Source organism: Anopheles maculipalpis, chromosome 2RL, assembly GCF_943734695.1.
Source record: "Anopheles maculipalpis chromosome 2RL, idAnoMacuDA_375_x, whole genome shotgun sequence".
NCBI classification, from domain to species: Eukaryota; Metazoa; Arthropoda; class Insecta; order Diptera; family Culicidae; genus Anopheles; species Anopheles maculipalpis.
Window position 1 is genome coordinate 11,819,069 of NC_064871.1, and position 16,672 is coordinate 11,835,740.

Consider the following 16,672-nt stretch of genomic DNA (forward strand, 5'->3'; position numbering starts at 1 on the left):
TTCATAGCCTCTATAAATAAATCAAGAAAAGAATGCTAATTTGATTGCTTCGCTAAATAGACAAAAAAGAAACTTCTTGAACTTCTCCTCAGGCATCATTTTCTAATGCAAAGAGAATGGAAATCAAAATGATTGAGTAACAAGTAACTAAACCTGTAGCATGCAAAACATTGAAACGAAACAGATTAATCGATTCAGATAGCTTGTCGACTGTAAACAATTTCGCTCTGTCCTGTCTTTCGTTCAAGAAGCACTTGGCTCCTATTTAAAACATTCTCTTGAAGAGGGGGCGCTTATGTCGAAGTAGCGAAATTCTTCACATCATGCAACTCATCGCGTTGCAACTCATTTCACTTACAGCTGTACGGCTGCTATCTGGCACTTGCAGTGTGCTGTGCAATCTGCAATTTCATTCATACATTCATTCGCACGGTGTACACAAATAACTCATACCTTATACGATCTTTTGGCACTGCACTATATTGGCACAGAAGTGTTTTTTTTTTGTTGTGTTGCTATCTGTTAACAGTTAAGATTCGTGTGTGAGGGATGGAATGGGATTTTCCCCCTTTTTCTTTATTCATTTCTCGTGTTAGCAAAATATTTAATTGAAAACTGAGATTAAGTTTAACTTGATCAAATTTTATTTGCTTGTGAAATGTGTTCGATCTTTTATGCTATTTTTTTCTTCTTATGTTTTAAGCAGTTCTTGAACATCGGTAAAACTAATCATATGTTTTGTGGTGAAAAAAGTTATGAAACGGGGAGAAGGGGAGGTAGTTTCAGTTTGACGAGAAAGCGACGCAAAAAAAAGGTATTTTTCTCCTCATCCCACCAGACACAACAAAAACAAACAAAACGGACCCAAAACGGTGCTGCCCCAAACAGCCAACGGCGCAGGGACAAAAAGCAAACGTTGCAAAACAAACAAACAAATAAACAAACAAACAGACAAACAAACGCACACATGCAGACTACCGAATGACCTCACAGTTCATTAGCACAGCAAGTTCGCGGCGTGGCTCTAGTTCGCGTCGCGGAATCTCGTTATAAACTTTTCGCTTCGCACGGATTCATCACGATCGACTAGGATGTCGAGGGAGGGGAAGAGAGATTTTTTTTTAGCACCAACACGAGAGATAGAGTGCTAGCATGTAGCATCCGTTTCTGGGTGATATTGCTGCGTGATTTGCTCACGTCTCGTTCGTGCGGGTGTAATCGGCAGGGTTTTTGTGTTGCTCGTGGCAATTCTTTTCACCCTTTTTGAGGGTTAAACAATCGAACAATTTAAAAAATCTTTAAACGTTGTGAGGCATTGTTTGAAAATTTATGTTAACTTTTTTTTTTGCAGAAAAATGTTCCACTTTGATGATCTGAAAACCCCTGCAAATGTTGATACGCAATCCCGTTTTCGTGGGATGTTTCAGTAGCAACATGATCATAGGTCACTAGGCATGTGCGTGTGTGCGTTTATCTGTTCAAATTGTGTAGGTGGTAGTTTGAGACATACACCGGCATGATCATCATCCGCCGTGCGCTCTGACTTTTCTCCCCCCGGCGGTGTGTAGTAGATTAAAAACGATGGCAATGGCGCGCGTCGAACGCTGATAACCTTTTTTCGGGCGGCTTCCATTTTTCCCGGCAACTACACACGCGCATAAGTGTGTTTGTATGCTTTGGCGTGTGGGGTCAAACCTTTTGAGCTCGTTGTGAAGATGATAGGGAGAGAGCGAATGCCGCACGGATCAACTCCCATGGTCAAATGTAGCCACTGTCCTCTTGTGATAACCTTTCCGAAGCGACCCTTGACCATTGTTGGCGCGGGCTTTGGAGTGTGTCCTCCATTTCGCGGCAGAACAGTAAACGGTGGTAAACACTGAAAGAGTGTGTAATGGTGACGACCGGACATGAGAATACGAGACGAGATCTTCCTGAATCGTACGATTTTTGCATGTCATGTTCATTCCAGATTCTTGGTTGCGTTGAGGTTAGTTTCTCCGTGCACATGGATGTCATCATACATGTCCCTCGTGCTCACCCATAATGGTGATGTAATTTGCTCCAGTTTTGTGTGTTTTCAGCTGGCAATGTTTTGTTTACCATAAATTTCGTACCATGTTGGACAATCTTTGGCCCTTGATGAGAGAGTGGCTGATCGCCGCAAATGCTTCTTCTTACGATTCTGCGACACATTGAGATCTCTATTTAGCGATATTGTCAGATAATTTGTATTTTTCATCAATCCTTCCACAACATCTCTCTTGTGATGTTTAACACACTCTGAATCTGTGCTGTTCTTAAGACTTTAATGATGTGGTCAAGTGGCTCATTAATCATTCTTCCACACACAAGAGCCTAAAAATCTTTCTGAACAACTTGCTCTCGATCTTGCCTAAGCCTTTCACGGAGCCATATCCTGGAAGGGCATAAAACACAAATATACATTTGTTTTTGACAGTTCTGCCTCGTTTCAAGTCACAACATTAACCCGACTAGGAGTGACAATTCGTTTTCGGAGTGTTTTTGTCCATATTGACCATGCACAAGTTTGTGGAGCAGCGCGCATATGTCAAATTTTGTATGCTCAATGAAATAAACGCTGCGGAAACATTGCTTTGATATTTGATTACCGTGGAGTGTTTCACAAGGAATTTCTGCCGAAGGGCCAAACGGTGAACAAAGAGTACTATCTAAGCGTAATGCGGCGGTTACGGACCCTCCACCCGGCGAAAGCGGCCGGATTTGTAGAAAAACAACATCTGGTTTTTGCACCACGATAATGCGCACTCTCATACGGCCCCCATTTTGAGGGAGTTTTTCGCAACAACTACCATTATTGTTCCGCAACTGCCGTATTCTTCAGATTTGGCACCAGCCGACTTCTAGCTGTTCAAAAAGCTATAACGGCCGCTTCGGAGACACCGTTTTGACACTATCGAGGAGATAAAAGAAGGAACTAAAGGACACCTTCTTCATCCGCGTTTTCCACCTGCTTCGAGGAGTGGGAGAAGATAAGGAAGAGGTTCATTGCATAAAAAGGGGATTACTTCGAAGGTGATGACCTTCATTTGGCTCAATAAACAACCCATTGAAGAAAAAAACGCAGTCACTTTATTTTTCCGGCACAGTAGTATTTAGAAAAAATAATGCACTGGTTTGGGTATGGATCCGACTACTCCTGAAGGACATCACACTCTCTCCAAATGTCTGATTTTGGGTACACGGGGAAACCCATCTTCCCATATGGCTAAATTGAACGGGCGAACACTAGCGTCTGTCCTCCATGTTAGGTGAGGCTGGTTGTCCCTTCTGTCCTGGCATCCGAAAGGACATTAAGCAAGGATGCGTATGCCCTCCGACGAGACAGGGGTTTCGAGGAGAGGCCTTGCAAGCCCACCCCAAGTACCATTGCAACGAAAGGGAGCCAACGCATTTCGAATCAGATTAAGGCGACCTCGCCATGTCGACGCGACGTGCTCAATCCTGAGCAGGCCAACAAGAAGAATAAGAAGAAGATTAGAGTAGTTATCTAAGGGTGACTAGTTGGCTGCCAGTACTGTATGTATGTCAGGATCTAAATAGAACTATATAATATATCCTCCAAACATTCTTCCGCCTAATCTGATCTTCCTTGGCGCAAGATCGAAGGTGTCCAAGTCCTTCACTCTGGGCATCTGGTTTGAAGAATAAGGCCTCCAAAGTTAAGCTATTGGGAAAACGGTTTCAGATTATATTTCTTGTTAAAATATTTAAGCAAAACTTTTACATTATTATTAAAACCACCTTTTTTTCTCTCGTTTCTCTTCACAGATTAGTATGGAAAAAGCAAAGGCATACATTAAAAACGAATTACGTGGGGGCTCCCTAGCGCAACCGGAGCCCCCGCCACCACCGCCGCACCATCAACACCACCAGCAACAGCAACAGCAACAGCACCAGCAACAACTGCCACCACAGCACCAGCCACTTCCAAACTCCTCCGGTCATCCGTATCACCCTCATCAGCAACAGCATCTGCAGCATGGGCAATCGGCACCATCGCACCCCGCCCATCTGTTGCCGGTAGTGTCCCAGCACAGTACACCCGTCTCGGCTGCCGCCTACCATCCGCATCATCCCGGGGTCGGTTCTCGTTCGCCTTCGGTCGTTTCCATGGACGAGCCGGCCAACGTTTGCTACGTGTGCGGTGCCCTAGGCGCGCAGGACAAGTACTATCTGCGGGTGCGCCAGAACCCGGACAATCCGAACGAGCCCCATTTTCCGTTGCTAGAATCGCACACACCGCCCGCCGGCGTACCGGCCTGGACACCGGCGAAGGTGGGTGTGAGGTCGTGCTATCTGTGCTTCACAACCTTCGCCCAGCAGTGGGACTACCATGAGCGCGAGGGCAAACCACTCTCCCAACGGTTGTACTGGTTAAAGCGCACGGATGATAAAAATTACATCGGTGCTGAGATGAACAGCCAGGGCGAGTATGCCGCACAGGTGCTGGGATTAAGCGCGGACCATCTAGGTGGTGGTCCTCCCCAACCGGGTGGTGGGTACGCTGGTGGTGGAGCTCCACCGCAACCGACCGGCGGAGGTCGAGTAGTATCGGAAAGTTCACGTTCCTCCCAGTCACAGCCACCACCAGGAGCCTCATCGGTTCCTTACCCTCTAACAACGGCACCACGCAACGAAAGTCCCCTTCGAGGGGTGACCCCACAGCGGAACGAATCACCACATTCGAAAGGCGAGGGTGGAGGCTCCAACACTACCACTGCACCACCGTACCATCCCGCGAAACGTTTCCTCGAAAATCATCTCGCAAGCCAGCAAGCGGGTGCTGGAACGAACGCGATCCCCAACACCGTCCAAACGCAACCGACGGCACCGAACTCGCGTCCGTCAAGCCGGAACGAAAAGTCAACCACACCGCGCCCGGCCACGCACGACAATCCGTCGCCCGTACCGTCGCCGGCCGGTGCAAACCTGCGCTACGATGGACGGAAGATGTCGTCCTTTGCGCATCACAAGCTTAAAATGGTGAACTACAACAGTGCGGGTACGGAGCATCACCGAAACCATCAGCACCTCGCTGGTGCGGCTGGTCCACTGTCGTCGTCCTCTGCCTCCTCACATTCGACACAGCAGCAACTGCAGCAGCAGCAGCAACAACAACAGACGCATCATCTAAGGTTGGAAGAGGAGGGCGCACTCGATCTTCGGAACTCGGCCACAGGGAGTGTTGGTGGTGGTGGTGGAGGTGGTGCGTCCTCGGTAGGAGGCTTACTGTCGCTCGGGCTGACGGATGAGAACAGTTTGCGTGGCAGTGGAAGCAATAGTAATGGGAGCACCGGTAGTACTGGGACGGATATTCTCGATCTGTCCATGCCGGACAAGAATTCGATGACGGAGGTGTGTTATGTGTGCGGTGATGAGCATAGGCGGGGTAGTTTGATGGAGATTGCAACCGTCAAACCGAAGGATGTGAAGGACCAGGAAAAGCCGTACTTTCCGATATTCGACGAAACGCACGCTAGGTAAGGGAACAGCGTTTTTAGTAGCATTATTGGGATGAAGAATGTGGGGTTTAAGGTTCGTTCTTTTCTTATCCTTTGCAGGCCGGCACGATCACGTCCGAAAGATCCAAAAGGAATGGTGCAGGCGTGCAAGGCATGCCACCAGTATCTGCTCAATCAGTGGCAATCGTTCATCGTAAGTAGACATACTGACATACCGATTCAAGTTGTCAAGAGTTCTTTAGTCTAGGTTGTTCGGTGTCATTTTCTTGTCGTAGTAAACGTACAAGAGATAATAACGTCTGGGACTGGAGTGGCCCGGTGGAGTAGGCGACAGCGGCGCCTATCTCCAAACGGCACGACCGGGCTTTAAATCCCATCCGAACCGTCGCTCCATAATGAGGACTGACTTTCCAACTACGTGGTATCAAACAAGTCTAGTAAGCCAAGCCATTCGATGACCTTAGAAGTTCGTTAAGCCATGAAGAAGAGGAAGTCGTCTATATCTAATGACTTACAAAATGTGTTGAGAACGGTCTGGATGGAATTTGATCCACGGTCCTATTGTGCGCGAACCGATTCAAATTGTAAAATATCAAATTCAATGCAGGGTTTTCAAGAAATAGAAGTGTGATCGATTTTTTTTGTTAAATCTGGTCTACATATGATGCTTATCCGGAAACTTGTATTTAATTATAAAACCAAAAATTGATTTCAAGCAAATATTGGTCGAACACATGCTGATTTAAGTTGCCAAACAATTGACCATTGTATTGTGCATCCAGTCAATTGTGTAACTTTGCTGCGTGTTTGTTAGGTTTCCTGGTTGTCCTGGAGTACAGTTTGGCTCATTAGAGTTTGGATTATTGAAGTACCTAAAGCTATAACGTGTTTTGGTCGTTGTTTGCTGTTAATCTTGCGATTTGTTAGCTTTGCTGTCTACCGGAAAATCACAAAAACTGACAAACTTGTACAAACTTACCACTTCTAGTTCCATGTAAGCGCAGGGTTTTAAACAAAAAATGTCTGCATTTTATTTGAACACAGTTTGTTGTATTCCTGTCGTGCGCTGTAAATAGCGCATATCAGATTTACAACCTTGGCTAGCTTCACCGTGACTTGTCATTTATTTAGCTTTTTTTTTGTGAGACACGATTTGTCTAAATATAATTGCATTAGCAACAAAAAAAATCCTTTGATTTCAAATTTCATGAGTCATTACGTAGCGCAAACTGACGGTGCAGAAATAGTTTATTTTGGGGTCAAATCAATAGCTTTTTTTTCCTTCTCCTTATTGACCAATAATACCTGTTTTTTTTGCGCTACTACTTTGGATCGATGATTTACGTGGGTTGGACTTGTGGCCCACAACCTACGTAACAGTGGAACCAAAGAAAAAACGCTGCAAACAAAAACACTTAAGATCAGTAAGTTATTTTTATAACTCATTAGCAAGAAGCACATCACATTGCGTCGAACTTCTTGGTGGTTGTTTTCTGTTTGTGTTTGCTACTAATGGTTTTCCTGTTTCCTTGAAGTACAGGTGAGCTGCTCAGATGACGTTGTAACTAATCGGATAGAATGTTGTTGCATAGGACAACCTTCGAAAGAGCCATGTGGATGGAGTGTGATTACGTGGTTGCGATCCCTGCAGTGAAATTATAGAATCACTTAGGGGAATGTAATGTCAAATAAATAACTAATTATTACAAAAGCCTGTTTTGGATCTTCTGATCTTAATTTGAGTATTACAGCGAACTGATTTTTCCCCTAGATTAATTTCAAGATTCCACCATATGAGAGCAAACTTCCACAAGAAGCTTGCACTATCTCACGGTCCAGTTGAAAAATTGTACTGAGTGATTATGTGGCTAAAAACCCTGTACTTGGTTTTTGGTAACTTATGTAATAATTCTACCACAAAAAATATAAAAAATACATTTCCACCAATTAAATCGTTTATCCTCGGTTGCTGCCAGGCTTTAAGATAGATCAGGTAGATCAACAAATAGTGTTACAGCTCTGTGTGATTTTTAGTGAAGCATATATGGGTAGTAGAAAGGTTAGGTAGACCTGTAAATTTTCACATCTTTCACGTCCGCTTACCCAGTTGAGCTTCCGATCATTAGCGCACCCATCCCATATACCAGCTTAGCTACTTTATGCGTGATCAGCATCCAACAGCAGCAACAAGGGGGTTGATGGACGAAAGATGAGCCTCACTGCTGCCCTCCTCTGGTTAGGTGTTTACCCTCCCCCCCCTCCTCATCTCCCACACCCCCATTCCGTTTGTGAGCTTTTGCCTCAAACTGTGTGTGTGTGTGTGCGCGAGTTGTTGTCAATTTGCACTGTCAATTAGCGGCAGTTCGGCGCGAAGCGCTTCCCTGTTGGATTGTTGTGTTCGGTTTTTTTTTTACAACCAACCAATCCGGATTGGGTCGGATTGTCGGACTCGGTGAACTTGTCCGGAGCTGGATGATTTTGTTGAAGTGGAAAGAAAGATGAAGTCAAGCTGTCGAGTGTGTGTTGTGTGTATGATTAGAGTCGAAATCTGGCTGGGGAAAAGGGAAAACGGTGCAAGATACGGGTGTAATGGACAGGTTATGGCTCTGTGTGTGATTAGAGAGGTAGCTAAGACGAAGAAGAAAAAAAAAGACAAAACCCACTGTGTTCATTCCCAACTTGCCTGCTCGCGGTTGCCCATTATGTCAACGACGATAAGCGGCTCTGGCTGACCGTGCTCAGGCTGCAGTGGAGTTTCGCGGTCGAGCGTGACTCATCAATTGGCACGGAACATATGACCTTTTCCTATCACCCGCAAGTACACCTGTGTGCGCTTCTCTTCCTTTTGGTTGTATTTTTCCTCGTCGAGAGATTTGCACTACTGGTTTTGCGCAGGTTTCATGACGCTTTTGTTACTAACGGGAGGGTGATGATGATGGAGAGATTTCTCCATTTATTGACTGCTTAAATTAAGAGAAACATTTGATTACGTAGCACCATCATTAGCACCGTTTTCAAAACTAAGAATTTAATCACAGGCGTCAAACTTCGGACAAGTCAGCTAATATTGTTAATCACTGAATCGTGGCAGTTAGAGTTGAGACTGTTTCTTTGAAGTCCGGTTCATACCAAGATCTGCTGGTTGTGATAATAACCATGTTTGTAATATACACCCACCACTCTTATCTCCCCCCGGACCTTCCGTCGAGGGGTGATAACGCCCCGGATCGCTAGAGAAGCATTATTCGCAACGAATCCCCCATATGTGGACCCAACCACGTATGAGAAGTTGGGGCCAGAATCTGTGTGTGTGCTGGTGTGTGCCTGTGCGATGGCGCCTTGGACCGTGATTCTCACACCCACACGACTTTACGCCGTGGAACTCTGTGAGCGACAGCACAGCACGGATACTGTTGAATGGTTGTGCGGTGATTTCGGTTAGGACATCGCTTATGTCGATGAAGCTTCAGTATCTCCTTGTCAATTGTGGGGTGCGAAACTGTTGTGCGGTGTTGGACGGTCGTTACCAAGGATTATTGTACATGGTAGCAGTACCGTTTTTTTGGATATTGTGTTTTGGTTACATTTACGGCGGGGTCTGTTTAGGTCCGATATTTTGGAACACACTCGGGAAGTTTGCGTGGGTGATTCGTTGCGTTGCTGTAAGGATATAAAATTGAACAGGATGTGTTGTTTGTGAGAATGGAACTATTCCCTTGTTATGGAGATTTATGCGAATAATTGCTATAATTCAGACTGTGTGAGTGATAGTTTCTTGACGTGTCAGCTTAATAGCGTTTAAATCAACTACATCGACTTGAATCGTGATCACAATGACGTTGGTACGTAAATGATTTTGTGTTATGTATTTGTGGAAATAGATGTTGGTTTTGTTAGGATAAACTATTTTTGCGTATTACTTAAAGAACGAAAATGTTATATGAGAAGCTTTAGCTGAGTTAATAAAATAAGTAAACCTGATACAAAATGACAGCAGAATGTAGGAATTCGTTTCACAAAAATGAGCATTTGAATCGCTTAGTGGAATGTTTCAACTACATAGTGGAATATTGCACGATTCTTATGGAACTTTTCAATCATATAGTGGAAGCGTTGCCATCAGCTATGAATTTTTCGCTGGGCGCTTGGAGCTCCTCTGTCAGGCCGGCTATCGAAGGGCTAACTAGACTTGCTGATGCCACGTAGTTTGGATAGTTAGTCCCTTGCTTCGGGGGGAACGGCCCGGATGGGATTTGAAGCCCGGCGTCTGCCGCCGTTTTCGCCTTCCATCGAGCCTTCCGTTTTACGAATGAAAACCCTCTAAAACATAAGCCTTTAAAGCTTAGGTATTTTACTATCTTCATTAAATAACAAAAAATCAGACACATCATCCCTTAGCCTATCGTTTTCCAAATAGTAGAGCAAGTAATAATCACGCCGAGAAGAAAATCGGGAAGGGACAGGATATCCCGATAACGAACCAACGAAATCCTCAACATTCCGAACGAAATCAATCGCTATTTTCTCAGGTGGCGCACCCCGGTTGTTTTGGGAAGCGCTATCTCCCTTATTCGCTTGCTCCATTCCCACGTTTCTTATCAACCAAGAGGTTCGTTTGCTCCGGCAGCCGAAAATTTTCACGAGCCCACACACTACAGGCAAATGGCGGGCATAGGAGGCCATTAGCCTCTTTCCACCCAGTTATCGGCTCCATGTATACCGCCCCCCTCCCCCCCCCCCCTCACCCCTTCGTACACAAACCACCACGCCGTGGCCGTGAACTAATACCCATTTTCTAGTCCGCTAGCAGCAGCCGGTAGTAGACGACCGGTGTGTGTCATTTAGATTGAATGTAGTCTTGTGTATGGCACAGCGGTGTGTGTGTGTGTGTGGGGAAATCCACTTCCACGTCCACCGTACACGAGCCCACCTCCCTTCCAGAAGCTGGTTCGAGCCGGTTACTAGTCAAACCGGTGCGAAGCAACACGGCGAGGGCGAAACGGTAACCCCTTCCCTTGTAGCGCATATCGCCATCGTTGGCGGCGTTGTCGTCACCACCACACGTCGGTTGCGATAGAGAGCTAAAGGGGGCAGGGAAGACGAGATAGACGGGTGCGGTAGGTTTTGGAGGGGAGTGGGGAGTTACATCCATCAAAGCGATACAGCTCCAGCTAGAGTCCAACTTTTACGGCGTGAGAAATGTGATTGATTCGAGGGGTTAAAAGGAGTAAGGGATGGTGATGCAAGGTGGCGCTATCGATCGATTTATTTTACACGTGCTTTATTGTATCGGTTACCAGTGTTGCATGATGCACACGCCGCAACCCGCACCGGCGTTGTAGGAAAATGGCAGAATTTCGTTTGGAGTTTCATATTCAATCGCGACGATAGATCCTGATTACGGTTGTCATGTAAGTTCTAAGACACTATTAGCGTTTGTCAAACCTGGCCTGATGTTATGAGAGCCATTGAAGCTGTCAAATCCTGCAATCAGATAAATCGCACAGAGTTTAAATTGTCTTCAGATGAAAGTAGACGAGTTCGGTTACTTAAACACTCCTTTGCTTTACTTGCTTTTTGATTTGGTTATATCCTTTGCTGGATAGCCAAAACGGTGTATGAGGAGAAGATCCAGAAGGGGCTTAAGCAACAGATGTCGCTTCCAAATTCTCTAACGGATCACCTGAAGTCTCGGGAAGGAGTCCCCATGTAATGGTATCACTAGTTTAAGATGGAAAAGTTAAAGAGGTCTATGAGATCCTCGAGATCTAGAGAAACTAACAACCAAAACTAGTCTGCGCCAAAAGCATCAGATTTTTGTTGAAAAAATGATCAAAAATTAGTTTATATCTGGGTTGATGCGCATTCAAGTTTTAGTCCATTAATTCTTCAACAAATTTCTTAAGTTTATCAAACGCTCGGGGATGTGTTTTTACCTGTTTCCGTTTTACAGCTGATGCTAAATACTCTTTGAAAGAAATCGACTAAAATGATCCAATTTTCATGCCAAAGTCATCTTAGACCTCAAAATCTGTATATTATCCTATAACACCATAGTCTGCTACTTGAGGTTAAACAATATTATAGCAGGAACGATTGTCACGCATGTCTTTAAAAATTCATTCTCATCATGAGTCACGTAAAATCCGTTGGTCATATTTACTTAAGCAAAACGACCGGAAGCCAGGCTTCAATACCAGTTAGCTGATAAGAGGCAATAAATTCGCGCGCTACTCGCAACTTTCTTCCATTGGTGTGTGGCTACTTGTCGGCAATTAGCAAAACTCTGCCAATCGGGACACGGTCACTAACTTTGCGGATGATGATGGTGTGAATGCATTTCAAATGAGATATTGATGGCTCCGGTTTGGTGGACTTTCGCCCTTTTTCGCAGTATGGAATTTTCGTTGCACTATCACAAGCACACGCCACGTCGATGAATGACGAGGAAGAAGAGCTCTCTGTTAGCTTATGTTAAGTAAATTGTGATTATTTTGTTTAATTTTGTGGTGTTTATTTTGTTTGTTGTCTTGCAAAGAGAGCAACACAAGAAACTTCGCTTTAACACCGTCCGTAAGCGACTACTACCCCCTTTTGTAACCTTGTGAGGTCAGTCTGCCTACGAAAACCCGGCGGCCATGTTTATTTGCGGGCTTCTGTTATGTTTTATTTCCCTCCGTTGTACGATCCTGTATATTATTGGCATGCAGCTTATCAGCTGCCCCCGGAACCTGCTGTTTAGTTTCGTTCCGCTCCGGTTGTTTGAAGGCAGAGAGGAATTTCTTAGACCCGATTTTTCAACCGTCAAACTCGCAGACTGTATAATACTGTACTTGGTCAATCGTGCTATGCTAACTGTCAACAACATCAACACCATCAAAGGTGTTCGGGTTTGACGATTCAAGCTTCTTGCAAGTTGTCCTTTCTATCGATTTTTTTATAAAGGCAAGTTGTCCTTTTATCGAGGCTTAAAGATGGCGGTAACCTTCTTCCAAAGGTCGGCCAAACATTGCACGATTTGTTGGTACTTCTCGGTGGGTAATTTTGTGTTGATCGTTCCGCGTTGGTGATGATCTATCGATCTTGTTTGCCCGTATCTGTATCAACGATCGCAATGGCACGTGAAGTGACCTGGCGTGACCTGCAGCTTCCAAAGGGCGACATTGATCTGGGCGGCAGAAGGTGACGAGAGGTCCTGAGCGAAGGTTATCAGGATCGGATTGCGAAGTTTGTGTGCCCTGATGGTGGGGATGGGTAAACTGCAGTTGTATGGAATGTAAACAGCGACACACACACACACATGCTTGTACAGCGCGCGGTGCCTTATTCATCACAATGTACACAATGTAATCTAACAAGCTTTCAAACAACATCGAATGATGATCGAATGCGTAACAGCGCACAGACAATGATCAAATCGTTTGTTAGTATTTATGTTGCCACACAGCTTTGCAGAGACTTTACTGGGCGTTGTGGTAATTATTTTCTCGAGCTCTGCTTTTTTTTCTACTTGTCACACCTGCATGATGTTCTCGTCTTGGTTGCACCTGCTACCGTTGTGTCAAGATAACCTCTGTTGCAAATTTTATAAGGTTCCAAACGCCCTGTCAGTTAAGAGGCTCAATGAAGAAAAGGAAAGGAACAAAGGAACAGAAAAGGGCAGGACGAGCCTGCGCTGCGATCCCCAGTTAGGGAGCGATCAACCAGTCAAGAGTCAACCAGGAACGAACGAAGATCGAAAAACGTACAAGCACGCGCGAACAGCGGACTAATTTTTTGGTTATTTCACACTGCTTACTAATAAAACAAGTAAAAGAAGCCGCGCCTCGTTTTTTAACAACCTCACAACATAAATTTGCTGCTGTTTTGCATAAATTAGAGCATTGCAAAAGAAAAACGAAAAAGTGAGAAAACATAATAGATGGCAGATATTAATTATTGAAAAAGAATGCCTTTTTGCAGGTGTTAAATGAAAGAAATATGTATATAGCAGATGATAAAGGAATGTTTTATTCATATTTTCAAAAATGTAGTTAGTGAACTTCAGTTGTTCGATGATTAAATCTTGAGGAAGGTTCAACAAGAACCCTTCTTATCCTTAAAGGGGATAATAAGTGCGGTGGCACCCTGTACCATGTCTTCAATTTTGTGTACCGAAAAACTGTAAATCTGGAGCATTTGATGACTTCTCATAGCAAGAATTACTATTTGACTGAAACTGACGACTGAAACGTGTGGCCAATAAAATGGGATTGAGCATCAATCCGAAGACAAAATACCTGCTTGCCGGAGGCTCTGACCGTGATGGAGCCCGACTCGGAAGCAGAGTCTCAGTTGACGGCGACGATCTCGAGGTGGTAGAGGAGTTCTGCTACCTTGGTACGATCGTAACTTCGGACAACAACATAAGCAGCGAAATCCGAAGGCGCACATTTCAGGGGAATCGTGCCTACTATGGACTCCACAAACTCCTGCGATCCAGAAGACTGCAACAACACACGAAATGCACGATTTACCGCACCTTGATACGTCCAGTAGTCCTCTAAGGGGACGAGTCTTGGACTATGCTGACGGTGGACGCCATTGCACTTGCCATTTTCGAACGGCGGGTGCTAAGGACTATCTTTGGCGGGTCAGTGACCCATTCGGCACGAGGCGTAGAGGAGCACAGCGAGCTCGTTGGCTGGATCAAGTGGAGTCTAACCTGACGGAGATCGAATGCATCCGTTGATGGAGGACTGCAGTCCTGGACCGAGTTTCCTGGAAATTGATTGGAGACCTGACCATGTCAACACGACGAGCTCAATCCAGAGTAGGCTAAGAAGAAGAAGAATAAGAAGACATATTGGTTGGAGGTCACACGACTTTCAAACCAAATCGACACAAAATGGTCGTTTTCAATTTTTTCCATCGGCCTTAAAGACCTGCTTGCTAGTTATGACGATCATTCAATGTCTTACGAGGCTTATTGGTACCACCCTAATTGGAGAATAAAAGTCTTCAACTACACGGTGTGCACGATAAATTTGACAGTTCCTGTGGGAATAGAAAATTATTTTTTTGTTTTAATGCAGCAAATAAGAAAAACATGTTTTTCTGAAATAATTTAATTACCTGCAGAACATCCCTCTCCAACTCAGATTGCTCCTCTTTCGTTTGAATTGCAACTAGAAAATCGTTATAAACTCGGACGGCACGGGACGAAATCGTTCAATCAATCATACGGTAGTGATGTGTTTGCCTTGTCGTTGTACCATTTTTTATTGAAAAAAGCGATTTTTTCTCTTATACTCTTCCCTTCCATAAACGATTACCATATAACGCCGCGTTGCGCTGATGACTCGAAAGCAATCGACAATAATGGCCATCGTTTATCGGCCACATTGTCTTCTTTACTGCATGTCTCTGTGTGAACCAGAAATATTACCGTGGCGTGGTTCGATTTCTGTTTCCGTTGTTTTGCTTTCTCGCTATCGCATTATACCAAAAATAGCTTACCAATCGAAATGTAAGCAAAAAACCAGTTTTTATGATGGTTAGCCGCGATGTCGCCCGCAACGGGGAAGGGATAACGCATCGTAACGCGTCGTAACACTGGATGGCGCCATTTATGGCGCATAACAAGGCTTGTAGTGTTGCTGCGAAAGAGGATCGCATTAAGTATTGTGTGCATTGTAGAGACATGCACACATACACACAAACATATGTGCAGTTACACCAGAGTGATCTCGTGGTTTTATCGCACCTGCAGCTGCCCTACTGAAGCTCTTGGGGGAGGAAGGGCTACTGGAACGAGGTGACGACGATGCTGATGATGTGTGCCCCACGACTGCGTGTGTGCACCCCAGGCTAACATGGTTTAAGCAGCGCGAATATCATTAATGAAGCTACCGTTGCGATGAGAAAGAGGTTTTGGCAAAACGACGAACGTCTTCAGCTGGCGATGACGGGATCGCGTGCGTGGTGCTGCGGTCGCTGCGCGTTGGAAGGCGGAAGTTGGCGCAAACTTAAATTCCGTCGTTCATCGTCTGTGTCGAAGGGCAAGGATTCGGTTGATGGGGGGGAGTGTAAGATACGGTTGGGTGTGAAGACTATGTGATGGGAAAATGTTCGAGACGGTTATGATGATGAGTTAATGTTTGTGGACGATCGTTTAACCCTTCGATGCTCAGCTGGGAGGGTTAACTTTCTTGCAAAGGAATATTCGGCGAAAAACATCAAGCTGAAATTTATAGCATTATTCCTATTATAATTATAAATTTAAAAAAAAATCCTGTTAATACTGGCAGACTTAACAGGGGAGCTCTAAATGGTCGGCAAACATTCTACAGCTGATTGCGAAGTTCCACAGGCCAAATGGCAAATCTCCCCTAACTGACTGCAACATTCCACTATATGATTGCAAAGTTCCACCGGGGGAGGAATTCCAAAGTTCCAACCCAAACCCTGTATCTATTCCTTTTTGTAACCCTTTAACACGGAATGTGTCAAATCAGGGCGATGATTGCTTCCCGGGACACGTCACAAAAACGCCTTCAATCTACAACTGAACTAAACTGGCTTTTTATTTGTTAGTGTCCACGTTTTTTGTAACTTCATTGTTCATGGCGGAGGCGTTAGGGCGGGAGGTTTTTTTTTTTGCAACAGTGCAAGCGTAACGGCTCATCCATTGTGTTTGTTGTTCTTGGCAGTTGGTTACAGCAGTGGCGTGCTATTTGTTTTACCGCTCACACTCTTCACCCTCCCCCACTAATCGGTTATATGCGTATGGTTGAGGGGAGGGGAACAGGGAGACCTTGTCGGGTGGTTTCTTCGCAATAATGGGGTTCGATGGTTGTGTGTGCTGACGGCAGGAAATAAATATTGTACGCATTTTTGTTGCTGTCATCCCTGAAATAGTCTCCACCTCTCCCTGCTTCATCCCACCCTTTGCTGCGCTGGTCAATGTCATTGTCCGACGAGAAAATCGGACTGTTGAAACTTGCGTTTTCGGGTTTGGTTAGAGTGTGTCCCACCTTCCATTTTTTTATTGTTGATTTTTTGTTGTTGCATATTTAAACGGAGACATCCAAATTCCAACCTAATGACCGGCAGGTCACGGTGTAGGTGCTGCTCTCTTATATCATCGTTTCATCGGACGCTTTCTAGGTTGGGCTGAAAATCGTTCC

General features: G+C 44.9%; 1 protein-coding gene across 1 annotated transcript in view; it reads left to right on the forward strand.

Annotated features, from left to right (window-relative positions):
• Nucleotides 1–16,672, forward strand: part of LOC126560096 (uncharacterized) — a 428,080-nt gene that overhangs the window by 15,566 nt on the left and 395,842 nt on the right. The window contains exons 2-3 of the mRNA XM_050216258.1: nt 4,006–5,522; nt 5,604–5,697. Coding sequence (XP_050072215.1) covers nt 4,006–5,522; nt 5,604–5,697 — 1,611 coding nt within the window. The remainder of the gene's footprint in view (nt 1–4,005; nt 5,523–5,603; nt 5,698–16,672) is intronic.